Source organism: Candoia aspera, chromosome 1 (assembly GCF_035149785.1).
Source record: "Candoia aspera isolate rCanAsp1 chromosome 1, rCanAsp1.hap2, whole genome shotgun sequence".
NCBI lineage: Eukaryota > Metazoa > Chordata > Lepidosauria > Squamata > Boidae > Candoia > Candoia aspera.
Window position 1 is genome coordinate 240,083,143 of NC_086153.1, and position 13,880 is coordinate 240,097,022.

General features: G+C 40.6%; 1 protein-coding gene across 1 annotated transcript; it reads right to left on the bottom strand.

Moving 5' to 3' along the window:
* Nucleotides 1–481: 481 nt before the first annotated feature.
* Nucleotides 482–1,124, bottom strand: LOC134490069 (ubiquitin-conjugating enzyme E2 A-like). Its single transcript, XM_063292956.1, has one exon. It carries the CDS (start codon nucleotides 1,037–1,039, stop codon nucleotides 719–721), a length of 321 nt encoding a protein of 106 aa, XP_063149026.1. The 5' UTR covers nucleotides 1,040–1,124; the 3' UTR covers nucleotides 482–718.
* Nucleotides 1,125–13,880: the final 12,756 nt, after the last annotated feature.

Here is a 13,880-nt window from a genome sequence, read left to right on the forward strand (position 1 = left end):
TTGAAGCTGCTATGGAAAGCATGTATCGTGTTTGTGTCCACACACAATGCTAATCAATCACCTTGCACTTGACCTATAAAAGCAGAGATCAACACCCCCCCCCCCCGCTTGACATGGAATCCATTTTGCAAAACCCACACGGCTAAAAAGAAGGCTTGGGAGAAAGGGAAGAACAGCACAGGGAAGTAAGTTTTTCCATATAATACTCACAGATGCAGTGAAGTTGATACCAGCAGTTAAATGACCAGCCTTATACAGATCAGCACTCAAGTCATAGTTAAAAAGGTATATTGTATATAAACATCCTTTTTTTAAAAATCAAGCTACGCGTAAGCATCACTGTGTATAACACAATTATGTTTAAAAGCTTAAGTGTACACTACAGAAATGCACAATACTGCCCCTAAGACTGGCGATGGTAGACCCACAGGAAGTGGTGGAATTCAGCCTCAGTAATTCTTTTACAAGTAACTGAAGTACATTTGACCTCAAGGGGAAATGGGAAAGGGTGGCTTTTCTGATGTCCAAAGAGAAAGAGCTCCAGTGAGGGCGGGCAGCAACAGCACGATGACTAGTTTTGCTTTCCAAGTAAATGCAGTGATAGGAGGAGGAGGAGGAGGGCTCAGATACTTCATACATATATTTTCCTCATCAGAGTGCTCATTTGCATCATCCATGGTCAACAGTCACGCCAGCTCTGTTCTACTATTGCAGAAACTCATTTTTCGTATTCCCACTTATTCTCTTGGTATAGTTGAGCTGCCTGGCTGTTTGCTGGGCTGTTTGGGTTGGGCTTATCCAGTAAAGACTGTATGGATGTTAAGATGGATGATACATCGTAGGTACGGCTCCAATGATTCTGAAGAATATCCAGACATATACTACCATCTGCATAGATATTCAGATGAAACATTTTAGACACAAATCTAACGGTAGGTGGCTTGTCTGGATATTCTTCCATGAATTCTATGGTAAGCTTGTATATTCCATCCTCAAATGGGGTTCCCTCTGGCCCGAAGATGACCGCATTCCACACCATGATGTTGTTCTCCAAGGGGGCTCTGCTGAACTCCGGCTGAGGGATCCTCCTGCAGCCTCTTGAAGTGCCGCATGAGGTGCGCCCAGGCGGGGCTCGCGGTTATAAACCACTCATATACCAGCGGGGTGAAGGAAGCGAGAGAAAGCAGGGAGGGGGACAGAAGGCGGCGGTGGCGGGAGCGGGTTCTGAGTGGAGGCAGCCTCTTCCACTTGTGCCTCAACAATGGGGGGAGATGAGGAAGGGGGCGAGGCGGACGTGTCCCTTAATTACGTGGTGGTAGTGGCAGGCAAGGCTGCTGGGCAATTGCCTAGTCTGTGATTCTTCCACCTGTCTCCCAAGGTCATTCCCACATACCATTACAAATAGTTGCCTTGGCAGCAGTCATACATTTAATATAATTGTGTATATAATAGAACATATGCAATATAATATATTTTGAATGTCTAAGTGCATGAACTACCATATCTCAGGAGGCAGGCTATTGTAGATACTGCACTTTGATAAATCCCCCTAGACCAGGGTTCTCCAAAATGGTCAGTATCAACTCCCAAGGGTCCATGGGACTATCCATTGTTGTTATTGTTGCTGTTGTTATTGATAGTACTATTAGTTAAAGTAGTATTTTTAAAATTATTTTCATATAATAAATGTTTGGAAGTCAATGAACAATCTGAAACTTCATGAAGGGGTCAATGAGCTGAAGAGTTTGGGGATCCCCGCCCTAGACTAATACTTCTTTGGTCTCCATACTGCTCAGGAACTACAATTCTGCTGCCATTTGATTTTTCCCACAAGAAACCGAAGGTATTGCAAGCAAACCAAATGGTGGCCAGCAGAAGAAGAGGAAGAAGAGACCACTGCTTTTCCAGGTAGAAGGTAAGCTCCCCTCACTTTTGGGAATTAAGAGGGTTAGCCCTAGATGAAGAGAGCCACCAAGGGCTATTTGCCAAGTGTCCTGTCAAATGTGAGATCAGCCTTGTTCAGAGGAGCCTATTCTATCTACTTTTCTGTATGTGTCACTAATCCAGGCAGACCAACCAGAATACACAGCAAACAGTAGAAGCTAAGATTCTGCAAGGAAATAACACGGATGTTTACACAATACCTGGAAGCAAGAAAAACTGCTGATTAAGTATCTACAGTATACTTCCATTTGGAGGATTAAAAACAAAACAAAAGAAAAGAAACACCATCCAACTTATGCACAGCATTTCTTCTACTATGGCACTGAAAATAATCTGTGGTGATATAAAGGGCATTAGCCTATGTATATCTAAGGAAAGTACACACACTCTCACACCTATTTCTGTGTCCATGGAGTGGGCCTACCTACAGAGACAACTGGTTCTGTGATCCCTCCAGGAGCCTCTGAGGTTCAGAACGTGAAGTCAGAGGCTTGGGAAGAGTCTAAAATGAGGTTCAAGAAGTCTGGCAACATCCATTTCAGAACCAATGTAAATGTCACCTAACGTTTTTTAAAAATGCAAAAGAGAAGCATGACATGAAAAAAATGCCCCTCCCTTGCTTTTCTGGTAACTGGTCCCAAACCAAATTCTTTTCACCTGTTTGGTTAGCAACCCTACCAGTGGATTTAAATGCCTGTTAGCAGTTGAAGATCTTGAAAGAATTACTAAGAATCTGAGGGAACACAGTGAAATTGTGAATATTATGGTTAAGGTGTTAGATGGACTGGGGAGATCCCTCTCAATGGTGCAGCTCCCAGAGTTACACTGTCTTGGGTCAACCCACCTCACAGACTTTTGTTGTGGGTCAAAAAATCAGACTCCCCTAAAAGCTGTCTTTAGCACTCAGAGAAAAGATGGGCTATATTCAACACCCTTCCTCTAAGGAGACATAGGAGAGAGAGGAGAGGATTTCTTGCTCTACGGAGTCATGTACATCTGGGGAACATTGAAATAAGATAATTTCAATTTTACATCCCGCTAATGTTACATCCAGCTCAATTAGCATGCGCTTCTGGACAGCATAGTTGGACAGGCAGATGCTATATGAGTCAGACAGTTTGGAACATAACAGAGACCCAAATAAAACATATAGAAACCATATATGTTTTATTTATCCTTGTTTTAACAGCCTCACTTTACCAATTTTATGTAATTAAGGAGGTGTTCTCTCTAACACTGATTTTAAAGTTCTCTGGAATCCAGGATTTTAAGTAATACTAGACAACCTGTGACCCATTGGGTCATGATTTCAGAGATATTTCCTTACCTAAACAGGGAAACAGGATGACCAAGGGCACGAAAGCAGTGGGAGTGACTTCCAACTTGCTGCCTCCTCTCTCCCTGCCCATCTCCCTTCCCTCCCTCCCTTCCCACACGTAATATAGGTTTGCAGCATTTGCCATCCCCTCATGACCCTCAGGACAGTCCTGGTGAAGCCTCTTCCCCGTCCTCCTCGACTGAAACTGCTTGCCACTTTGCTGGAGGGAGGTGGAGCAAAAGGAGTTGAATATCTCCTTACCAGATTCCTCAATGCCTTCAACAATGGCAGTGCTTCTAAAGTACTGGAAAAGTTCTTAAAAATTCAGGGAGACGTTCAAGACATGTATCTGCCTTGGAAGTAGCCCATGTTGAACTGTATTGCACTGTCAAACATCAGGAGTTGACTACAGGAAATGTTTTGTGACATTTTGTATTGTGTCATAAAATGTTTTATGATGATTTTTATGTCATAAAATGTTTTATAAAATTTGCCAAATTTCTATTCCACAGGAGTCATGGGTCCTGGATTTTGGATGCATTCTGTAAGTTAGCCCATTTGAGGTAACTTGGTTGAACGTGTTTTGCCCGAAATGTACCATTTGCCCCGTTAAAGATTACAGATAGGAGAGTTTTAGTAGTATACTAGATGGCTTTACAAGAAGGAATGCATGACACTGTTTACTCTTAGACTGAGTTTCCAGGAACTACATTTGTTAACGCCAGAAGTAGTTTTTTTTTTAATTACTTCTGGCAAACAACTCTCCTATATTTATTTAAGTCATTTTGATATCAATATCAGAATCACTACAATAGCTAATTGCTGATACAACGTCAAAGGAAGTTTGTTGTACTCATTGCTCCAAGGGAAACTTTTACTCTGGATTTTGTATTGTAGCTGCTGATCAGTTCTCCCTCAACACCTTTCTTTGGGTCATTTAATCACTAATGATTTATACCTTCTTCTGCTGATATAAAATAATGAATTCAGACTTTATATTTCCTGAACAGTGGCTCGGTGATGCTACGAAGATGTAAGTCCCTAGTGAGGAAGAGCACTTGGCCTAATTGTTTATATCTTCATTTCACTTTGTTGTTGTTTTTTGAGCGGGGGGAATCTTTGGATGCCTTAATTACATAATTGTATTTTTCACAGATGAAAGTAAACTGTAAACGTGTGCTCAGGAGCCTATAGCCAAATGCAAATAGGATTGTACAATGTGGTCCTGAACTATGCAGCCTTGGAATGACCTTTCAATCCTACCTCCTCTTCACCAGGACCTAAGGGTGGGTTTACTAGTTGCATGAAGTCATTGTGTGGTTTGATTTAGCATGCTGTATGAACCTAGTCACTGTGGTTTGTAAACCATGATTCAGCCACAAAGTACAGGGCTGAAGAGAATCTGCTGGACAAGTCCAGGCTTGTTTCTTACTCCCTGGCTTGTGAGTTGGAGTTTGCAGGCCATACAAACTCCCCTTTTATCTGGTCAGACATCTGGGATCTGGGGATTGGGATGTCTACATACAATGCGGTCTTGGGTGAATGGCTGTGTAAATGTCAGAGAGGGAAAGGCTTCCATGCCTTGCTGGGGTGAAGGTGGGTTTGCCCATTCACTACACCATAAATGCCTTTGAATCCCACAAATCTCCCACAGTCATTCCAAGAAACCGAAAATGGTGGGTGGCTGCAACCTAGTTTTTGTTTGGAAATATGCCAAGCTGTACAAAAAACAAAACAAAAAACAGATAAAGCTGATGTGGCAGAGAACATCCTGGGAAGAGATGATTAATCAGAAGCAACTTTCAATTTGCCTCCAGGTGCTGATTAGCCATGCCTGCTATGACATCATTTTGTGAATATGCAAATCCATCTATAACAGCCATCTTGTGAAAGTACCTACAACGTGCTTTCAACATGCCAAATGTGCCTAGTGGCACCCCCAGATTGCATGTCCTGGTTGTTGTGATACTGTGCTGGTATTTGGGAACTGACTCTCACCCAGAGTGCTGCCCTGGGCCAAAGGTTTTGTCATTTCACTTGGGGCAATGTCCTAAATTTGCACAGCTAAATAAACATATTTTAAACTAATCTAAAAAACTGAATTGAGGAGTTTACTACGATCAATAAGGAAAAATATATACAGGATTCACCTAAGTATTTCTATTTGAAGCATACATTTGTTCAATTACTATGAATTTTATTTTCCGACCAAGGACAAGATGGATAGATTATATTCTAGAGGTGACGGACCCGTCCCTGGGGGAGCTGGGGGTGTTGATGACCGACAGAAAGCTCTGGCGTGGGCTGGCCCATGAAGTCACAAAGAGTCGGAAGCGACTGGACAAATAAACAACAAAACCATTCCTATACCAAAGTAAGTCCCACTGAACTCCAGGTATGTCCATACAGAATTACACCAGAAGCACAAACTTACTAAAAATATTTACTTGCTTTTTGGTCTAGAATAAAATGTGATTTGACATTAGCAAGTGTTATTTTTCCTTTTCGTCTTTCTTTATTTTGCTTCATTATTCACAGGGGATGGACTTCCCAAATTCATCTAAACATGTTTTATGTTTGATCTGATTGCTTGCATTTGAGAAGCAAGTTAATGATATTTTATTCATATTGGTTCCTGCCTTATTTAAACATTTATAAAAAAAAAAGCTACATGAAGCAATCCAGTTGTATTTTATGAGACACTAGCTTCTCAATGCATATGTCATGAGTAAGGATGGCGAGCAGGGGGCTCCCATCCAGACTGTCAAGCGCATGCGTAGCACTGATGAATTGTTCAGCCATTCAAAGAGACACAGATCGGGACCGCCTTAACCCTTGGGGGTTATATGTCTGGGTTTTCCCCACGCTTCTTCAGTTTGTTAGGATTCCTGTTAAGTACTAGCAATAAATATTAGAGACCAGTTCCTTGTCTCAGTGTGTTTCCTGGTTGTTAGGACAGCATAGGCTTGTATGCCATGTACACAGTTGTTGCACATGAGAAGAGTGATAGAATGTGAACAGGAACAATGACATACTGAATGGCTCAATAACATGAATACAGTGCCCATTGCCTGCTGTGAATGGTACCCTATTGCTGAACAATTGCAGAATCTGAACCTTAATCTAAGCCCTAGCTCCCTGCAATGTGGGGTGCCTCAGGGCTTCAGTCTCCCATTGCTCCATTTAACACCTACATGAAACCACTGGATGAGATCATTTGATGGCACAGGGTGCAATATCATCAGTACGTTGATGATACCCAGTTATACATCTCCACCCTGGCTGGGCAGGTGATGCTGTTGTAGTGCTGACCGAGTGTCTGGGGGTCTGGTGATCTGTCGTCTGACTCTGGATGGCATGGTACTTCCCTGGACTGACTGGTGTGCAATTTGGGGGTCCTCCTGAACTCACAGCTCTTGCTCAAGGAGCCGGTGGCAGCCATGAGCCAGGGAGGGCTTTGCACAGATTCATCTTATCTGCACCAATTGTGCCCTTTTCTGGATTTAGAGGCCCTGCTCATGGTCACTCATGCCTTGGTCACTTCCCATCTGGACTAGTGCAATGCGCTGTACATGGGGCTGCCCTTGAAGACCACCCAGAAGCTACAACTAGTCCAGAATGCAGCAGCACACACATTGTTGGGCACCCTTAGGTTTGCTCATGTTACGTCCCTGTTGTGCGAGCTGCACTGGCTCCTCGTTTCCTTCTGGGTACAATTCAAGGTGCTGGTTATTACCTACATGATATGGAACCAGGTTATTTGTGGGACCACTCTCCCTGAGAATAGCTGCCCATCCCACCAGATTGGATAGGTAGGAATGCTCCAGGTTCCTTCCCTGAAATATTGTCAGGGAACTTGGAAGTGTGCCTTTTCCGTAACTGCCTCTTCCTTGTGGAATACTATCCCCCTGATGATCCAGCAAGACCCACCCATCAAGACCAGGTTCTTTTTCCAGGCACTGGGGTAGAGCAATGGGAGCCTATGGATCACTGTTGGGGCATCCTAGGAGATGACCGAGGCATCGGATTTTTTAGTTCTTGGTTTTAGTTTCATTTTATGATTTTATGGTTTTATGGTTGGTAGTTTTATTACTGTTGTGAGCCACCCAGAGTTGTATTTTAAGATGGGCAGCCATACAAGTCTTATAAATAAATGGATACATAACATGTTGAACTCTATGGGTCTAGCTTATCTTCTGGAGAACCTGCCATCTATTGAAGCCTCTTACATTTATGCACATGCAGAAACATAGCTGCTATTGTTGTTGTTTTTTCCTGATGCCTTAAAAATGCTGAGCTAGAGAAACAATCATCCAAACGAGACATTCTGCAAAGGGAATTACTCAAATCAGACATTACATATATGCAAAAACACATATGGGCACATAGCATCCAGCACATAGTAATTCCTGAACCCTACTGTGGTGGAATTGTAAACATCAGTTGGTATGACACTCTGTTTCTTTATCTTACCAAGGGCAGTGTTTCTCAAGAAGCTCCTCCTCAGTATGAGACCGGAAATCCGTTTCATCCCATGGCGAATCCGTGTCCCTTGGCAGATCTTTACTTTAAACATGATTGCCCACCTAGAACTCCCCATTGTAATCTTTGAGGAAACCTGTCTACTTCTGTTTCAACATGGCTGTTAGTAATTGTTTAATATGGCTTAATTTATTAAAGCACCATTGACATAGGTGACATTTCTATGGCTTTATTTGAATTAGATCAGAGGTATGGTAGAGCACATAATGGAGGCTGAATTTTATGGTAATATTGCTGCAGAGGTGTATATCAACATGGTGTGTAGTGCTGCATTTATCTTGGCAGCATATTATCCTTTTATGCAATTTCAAATCAATTATATAGTTAAGGGAATAAACTCCTTCAACATTTCCAAATGACTGGAAATACATTGTGGGGAGAATGGTATCAATCAAATGAAAATCTGGGAGCCTATTGTTCTAGAATACTTTTTCAAGCTTGTAATATCATAGGTAAAAATAGTAATTATTTGTGGATAAATGCTTATGTGTTTTCACATGAGATATTTGCTTTTAATACTAGTTCTTAAGTGTTTCAGTTCTTAATATGAAGTGCATAGTAGGTTTGAGAATCTTTTATAAACATCTTGGTAGACTCTGTAATCCATAGAGCTGCCTTGATGAAATTTCTGGATGTGTATGGCAGCTTCCTCCAAATGCTTATGCTGAGAACTCATCTTTCATTGCAGTCCCCTGAGCACCTTGAAAAAGGCGATCTTTTACAATAAAACCATCTGAAAGAGCTACTGACAGACAGACTCTTTCTGACAGTTCAGAATATATGCAAAAATACTTGAGTATGCTGATGGAGTTTTTCAGATTCTTAGCTATATTTCTATTTACTGGGTGACCTTGGGCCAGTCACTCCCTCTCAGCCCAGCTCACTTCACAGGGTTGTTGTTGTGGGGAAAATAGGAGGAGGAAGGAGCATTAGGTAGTTTTTTGTAAAAATAATAAAGGCGGGATAATAAATAAATAAATAAATAGATAGATAAATAAATACTTCAGCTTAAACCCCCTGGAGAAAAGTATCTAAAAACTATCTAGTACTTATGAAGGAAGTAATATGGCTGATCCAGAAATACTCAGTTTTATGTCCATCATTCTCCTCGTACAGAAGTTCTAGCCTACTTTTCTTTTTAGGGCATAACAACGCAGACTCCTTCTCCATTTCATCAGTATAAATAAATTTCCCACCTTCACCTCATCCTAATGTCCACCCAGGACTTCCAGATGATTTCTCCCAAATATTGCTCCTCCAGATTACTGCCCTGCCATGTCACTGGCAGAGGTCAGGTACTGTCCTTTGGGAAAGTCTTGGATATAATCTCCACAATTTGGATCTGCTGAATGATAAGAACCTTCTGAACAGCGTATCTCTGATTCTGTTCTCTTTCAGACTCTTCAGCATTAATGAATAGATGTATAATTCCCCCCCCCCCCATTTTCTTCTTGCTAATTACACTGGGCTTGAAACTCTTGATTTGCTCCTACTCATAACTCTTTGGGAGTCATGTTTTTCAGAATATAATATACCATTCTGTCGGAATGGTCTATAGAGCTGTTTTCTTAGATATGTTCCTGTTTTGGACTTCTTTTACAAGCTTGTGAAACAATTACAACATCCTGTTACTTACTTCCGACTGTTTATGTCTCCAGCTTCAAATTTCAGTACTTTTTGTGGACTTTGTTAAGAACAATATAAGTAAATAATGAATCTAACACACAAATAAACGAACTTGTATTTCTAGACATACATTCAGTGTTACATGCCAGCAAAAATAAATAGGATTGGGTTTGCTTTCTGTCACTGTTCTCCTTGCAGCATTCCAGAAAAAAAGTTTTCATTAGGGGATCAAAATACATTATAAAAATTTGGAATGTAGAAATGCCAGAGAGTTCTGAAAACAATTGCAGCTCTTAGTAAGAGTTCTGGCATGGACTTTGAGCAAAGTTCAAATATCTTTTTGGTTGCCTTTAGCCTTCAGTTTTCAGTTATTGGGAAATTTAATGCTTCATTAAAGAAACTGCAAACTGCATTAAGAATGTCAACAAATTGTTCTGTATGGATTTAACATTAAGGATATGCCTAATGCTTCATATTTGTAATTTCTTTTCATCATTTCAGTATCTCCTTAAGAGCAACAACCTTTAAAAAGTGATTATCTGACTGTAATTGGACCTTTTTGCCCCCACATTCTATACTCATGCATTATATATTTTGCACGGTATCATGGTCCCACTTGATATGATTGTTGCTTTTTCCTGGTTTATGAGCAAACAAGAAAGAGGCATGGGTGGGAGACTGATTTAATCCCAATATGTGGAAATAATGATTTGACTCTGGCAACAGGTTGACTAAAATAGAAAAAAGAGAATGAGAATGAGTTGCAAAGATAATGATTGCAGTCCTGCCTGACTGCTCATCTGTCAATCGACTTAGGTCAATTGGAAAACTATCATTAGATTTCTGCAGGCCTCAAGTATGGCAGAATTACTGTTCCTGTTACAAAAAAGTGAAAAGATATAGACTAGAATCTCAGCCTTTATTGACTCCATTCCCTGCAAGTAAATTACTGAAATTACTGACCCAGGTACTGTATGCAGGAGATCCAGTCAGTATCTCATTGTCTCCAATAAGCATCCTATCTCCATCTCTCTCCCTCCCTCTCCCTCTCCCTCTTATCTATTTATGCAATTTTTAACACATCTGTCAACCCAAATCAGATTATGAGCCATTCTTCCTAGAAAGTGTACTCAGGTCCTGTCTTTGCACCTCATCTTTGGGTAAGTACCAACACTTACAGCTCTGATAGGATCTACTATTGATCCCTGCCCTGAACTATCCATCCATTTTATTTTTGGGCCCAGGATGCTAAGCAGTTCCTGCTGGCTGGCTCTGTCATGGTTTTGGGACATCGTGAGAAATGAAACATGTAGCTCAGCACAGCTGCCCAATGGTGCATGGGGCATTGTAGCTACAGCTGGTTAATCTTTTCAAGAATCTGACAAATGAATCAACTCATCATTGGCCTCTTTGCCCAGGATTCCAGAGCAAGGCAATACATGATTGTTCCATCTATTGCTCTGAAAAATGTAATTTGGCTGATTGGACAGCTGTGGACAGTATTTTGTGAGCATACTTTTTGCCTCTCTCTTTTCTTTCTCCCCATTTATTTAACAAATTTATAAGGCCGCCCAACTCACATATGGTGACTCTGGGTGGCTTACAGAATTAAATGTTTCTAACTTTGGTTTCTCAGACCATAGCCTCAGAGCCAGGAACTCAGGATACAAAAATATATCCCTCTTTTGTTGGGAACCTATTTATACAACTTTTATGCCCTAAATCTAAATACAAGAATTATAAAGTGGTTGATAAATAATGTTATTTTGAATGAATACACTTTGCTTGCGTAATCTCTGTTTTTCCCTTTTAATTAGTAAGCTTGCTATGTCTTTTTCCAGATCTTCTCCTATCTTGTTGAGAGCAGGGCAAACATGTTTGAACTTGATTTTTTAATTTTAAAGGGGTTGGGGCAGCATCATGGATGGATAAAAGTACTTAGTCAGTTCAGGAAAAGAAGAGAGAATGAACAAAGTAGCATCACCTGCCTTTCATGTTGTTTCCTTAGGAGGAAGACACCTTGGCCAGGCATCCTTCAATCCTATGCAGTCACTCTACCATGCCCTGATTAGGTTCTCCCACAGCTACTTCACACAGTGTCATAAGACAAGATACTTTCCACTACATCTGCTGTTAGGAACACTATCTGGGCCCTGTAGTGTATTGTTGCTTAAGAATATGTTAAATGTGGCACCTCATTCTATTTCTCTCCTTGTCAGATGTATGCTCCAGGGGCTACATTTTTATTGTTCAGCCTGTAGTAGCTAATCAAATTATTCTCTATGTCCTCTATTTGTTTAAGAATTGAATAGTGCAATTCATTGCAGTAGAAAATTTTGATTAGCATCTCGTGTAAAAAAACTAGTAATGCAGCAGTGATAGGCAGTCTGGTGTCTTCCCATTTTTATTTTCAGAGACAAGGCATAGAAATCCTTACCATACACCATGATGGTTGGGTTGATGGGACCTTTTGTTTAAAAATATGGACAACAGCAGGTTACCTATCCTTGATATGTAGTGAAACCATTCACTGTACTATAGCAATCCCATCTAGAGGTGTACGAAGGAATATTAACCCCATGTCTGGAAATTCTAGGAATTGCAGTTGTAATATATCTGGAGGGTGCTAGATTGGCAAGGAGTGTTCCAACTCTGTGGAGTTCCCTTGCACTGGCTGCCAAGGATGTGCAGAACTGTCGGAGAGATTATGCAATCCACTTGGAAAGCAGCTTTCTAGTTGTTAATGCTCCAAGCAGAGGACTCCATGTGGTGGCAACTGGGATTTTTAGGATCTTAGATGTAGCTTGCAGAACCAACAGAAGCAATTAACCATTTTTCCTTATACATTTAAGGAAGTGGGTAGAGGATTACATGTTTAGATGTGACTCTCCTCCTCACAAATATCACCTTCCTTCAGAAAGAATGTTGTGTCAAGCAGAATATGCTATAAATATCTTGTCAGTCATATTGTCAGTCAGTGTATTCATCATGTAAGTAGGATTCTTATCCCACCAAAATCAGGATAGCATTGTATTGTAGGGTGAAAACACCCAAAGAGTGTGGGTGGAGAGAGGAAGAGGGAGAAAGGGGGGTAGGAGAGAGAGAAAAAAGAGGAGGAAGGAAGGAAGGAAGGAAGGAAGGAAGGAAGGAAGGAAGGAAGGAAGGAAGGAAGGAAGGAAGGAAGGAAGGAGTAAAGGGCATAGGCCTCAAAGGACAGGTGAAAGAGCCACTACCAAAGCAACAGTCAGATAATGGGAGGAAGGGGGGAAGCACATTCAGACTTGCAGGATTCTGTTACTATAACTTTACAATAAAAGTTGTACTGACCTACGTGGCATTGGTTTCCTAGTCTGGTCTACCTTGAAGGGCTGATGAAAGAGAAGAAAGGAAGAAAGAAAGAAAGAAAGAAAGGAAGGAAGGAAGGAAGGCAGGCAGGCAGGCAGGCAGGCAGGAAGGAAGGAAGGAAGGAAGGAAGGAAGGAAGGAAGGAAGGAAGGAAGAGGGAGGGAGGGAGGGAGGGAGGGAGGGACAGTACTGAAAACACTTCTACATAATCTACAGTACCTTACCATTTTAAGATTTGCAGTTACAGGAAACAGCAAGGAGAACAGATTAAAAATAAAAAATTGCTAGTAATCGATAGACTAGAAAACAGATGCAAAAGAAAAAAAAACAGGAAAGGAAATGAAGAAATGATGACATGAAGAAGGCAGCATGAATGCTCAAATCTAACTATGAACTGGAAAACCTGGCTACTGATCTCAGATATATAAAGGCTGTGTCCAGTCATGGTGTCAGAATAAACTCTGGTGAAGCTGTACAAAGCTGGGGCCTTTGAAACACTAGGTCCAGGCTCTAATTTAGCTTGGCTATACATGGTTAAGAGTCCAGAATCTGGACCATAATAAAAACTTCTACACAATAGAAGTTTTAATTTAAGCAAGAAGGGTTCTCATACATACAATGTATCACACAGCATGGCAAATACAATCATCTATGGTTTGGCTTTTAAGGGGGCCTAAATGTTTATAAACATTGCAGACTAGCAGATGTATAAGAAGGGGGGTGTTAGAAACTCAACAGCTTCCTTTCTCTCTCTCGGCCTTTTTTTCTTTTTTAGTATCTCAATTTTGTTAAATTTGTTCATCTATTTTTTTTCCCTTTCATTAACACATGTGGAGATTTCAATATCAAGTAATTTAGCTTATGGCCGAAACCTTTATTATATAACAAATATATTAATGTATGCTCTTCCTTTATCTCTTCATTTCCAATATTATATTTAATTTTGAATGAAAAAGCCAAATAATCATAATGCTTGTACCATTAATGTCCTAAACTGTGACTAATATTGATAGAATATCCATTTTTTCTTTCCTCTTCTCTATGTTCAATACTCTAAGCTACCTTAATAATTGAATGTTAAGAATTAAGTATATTATATAAATATC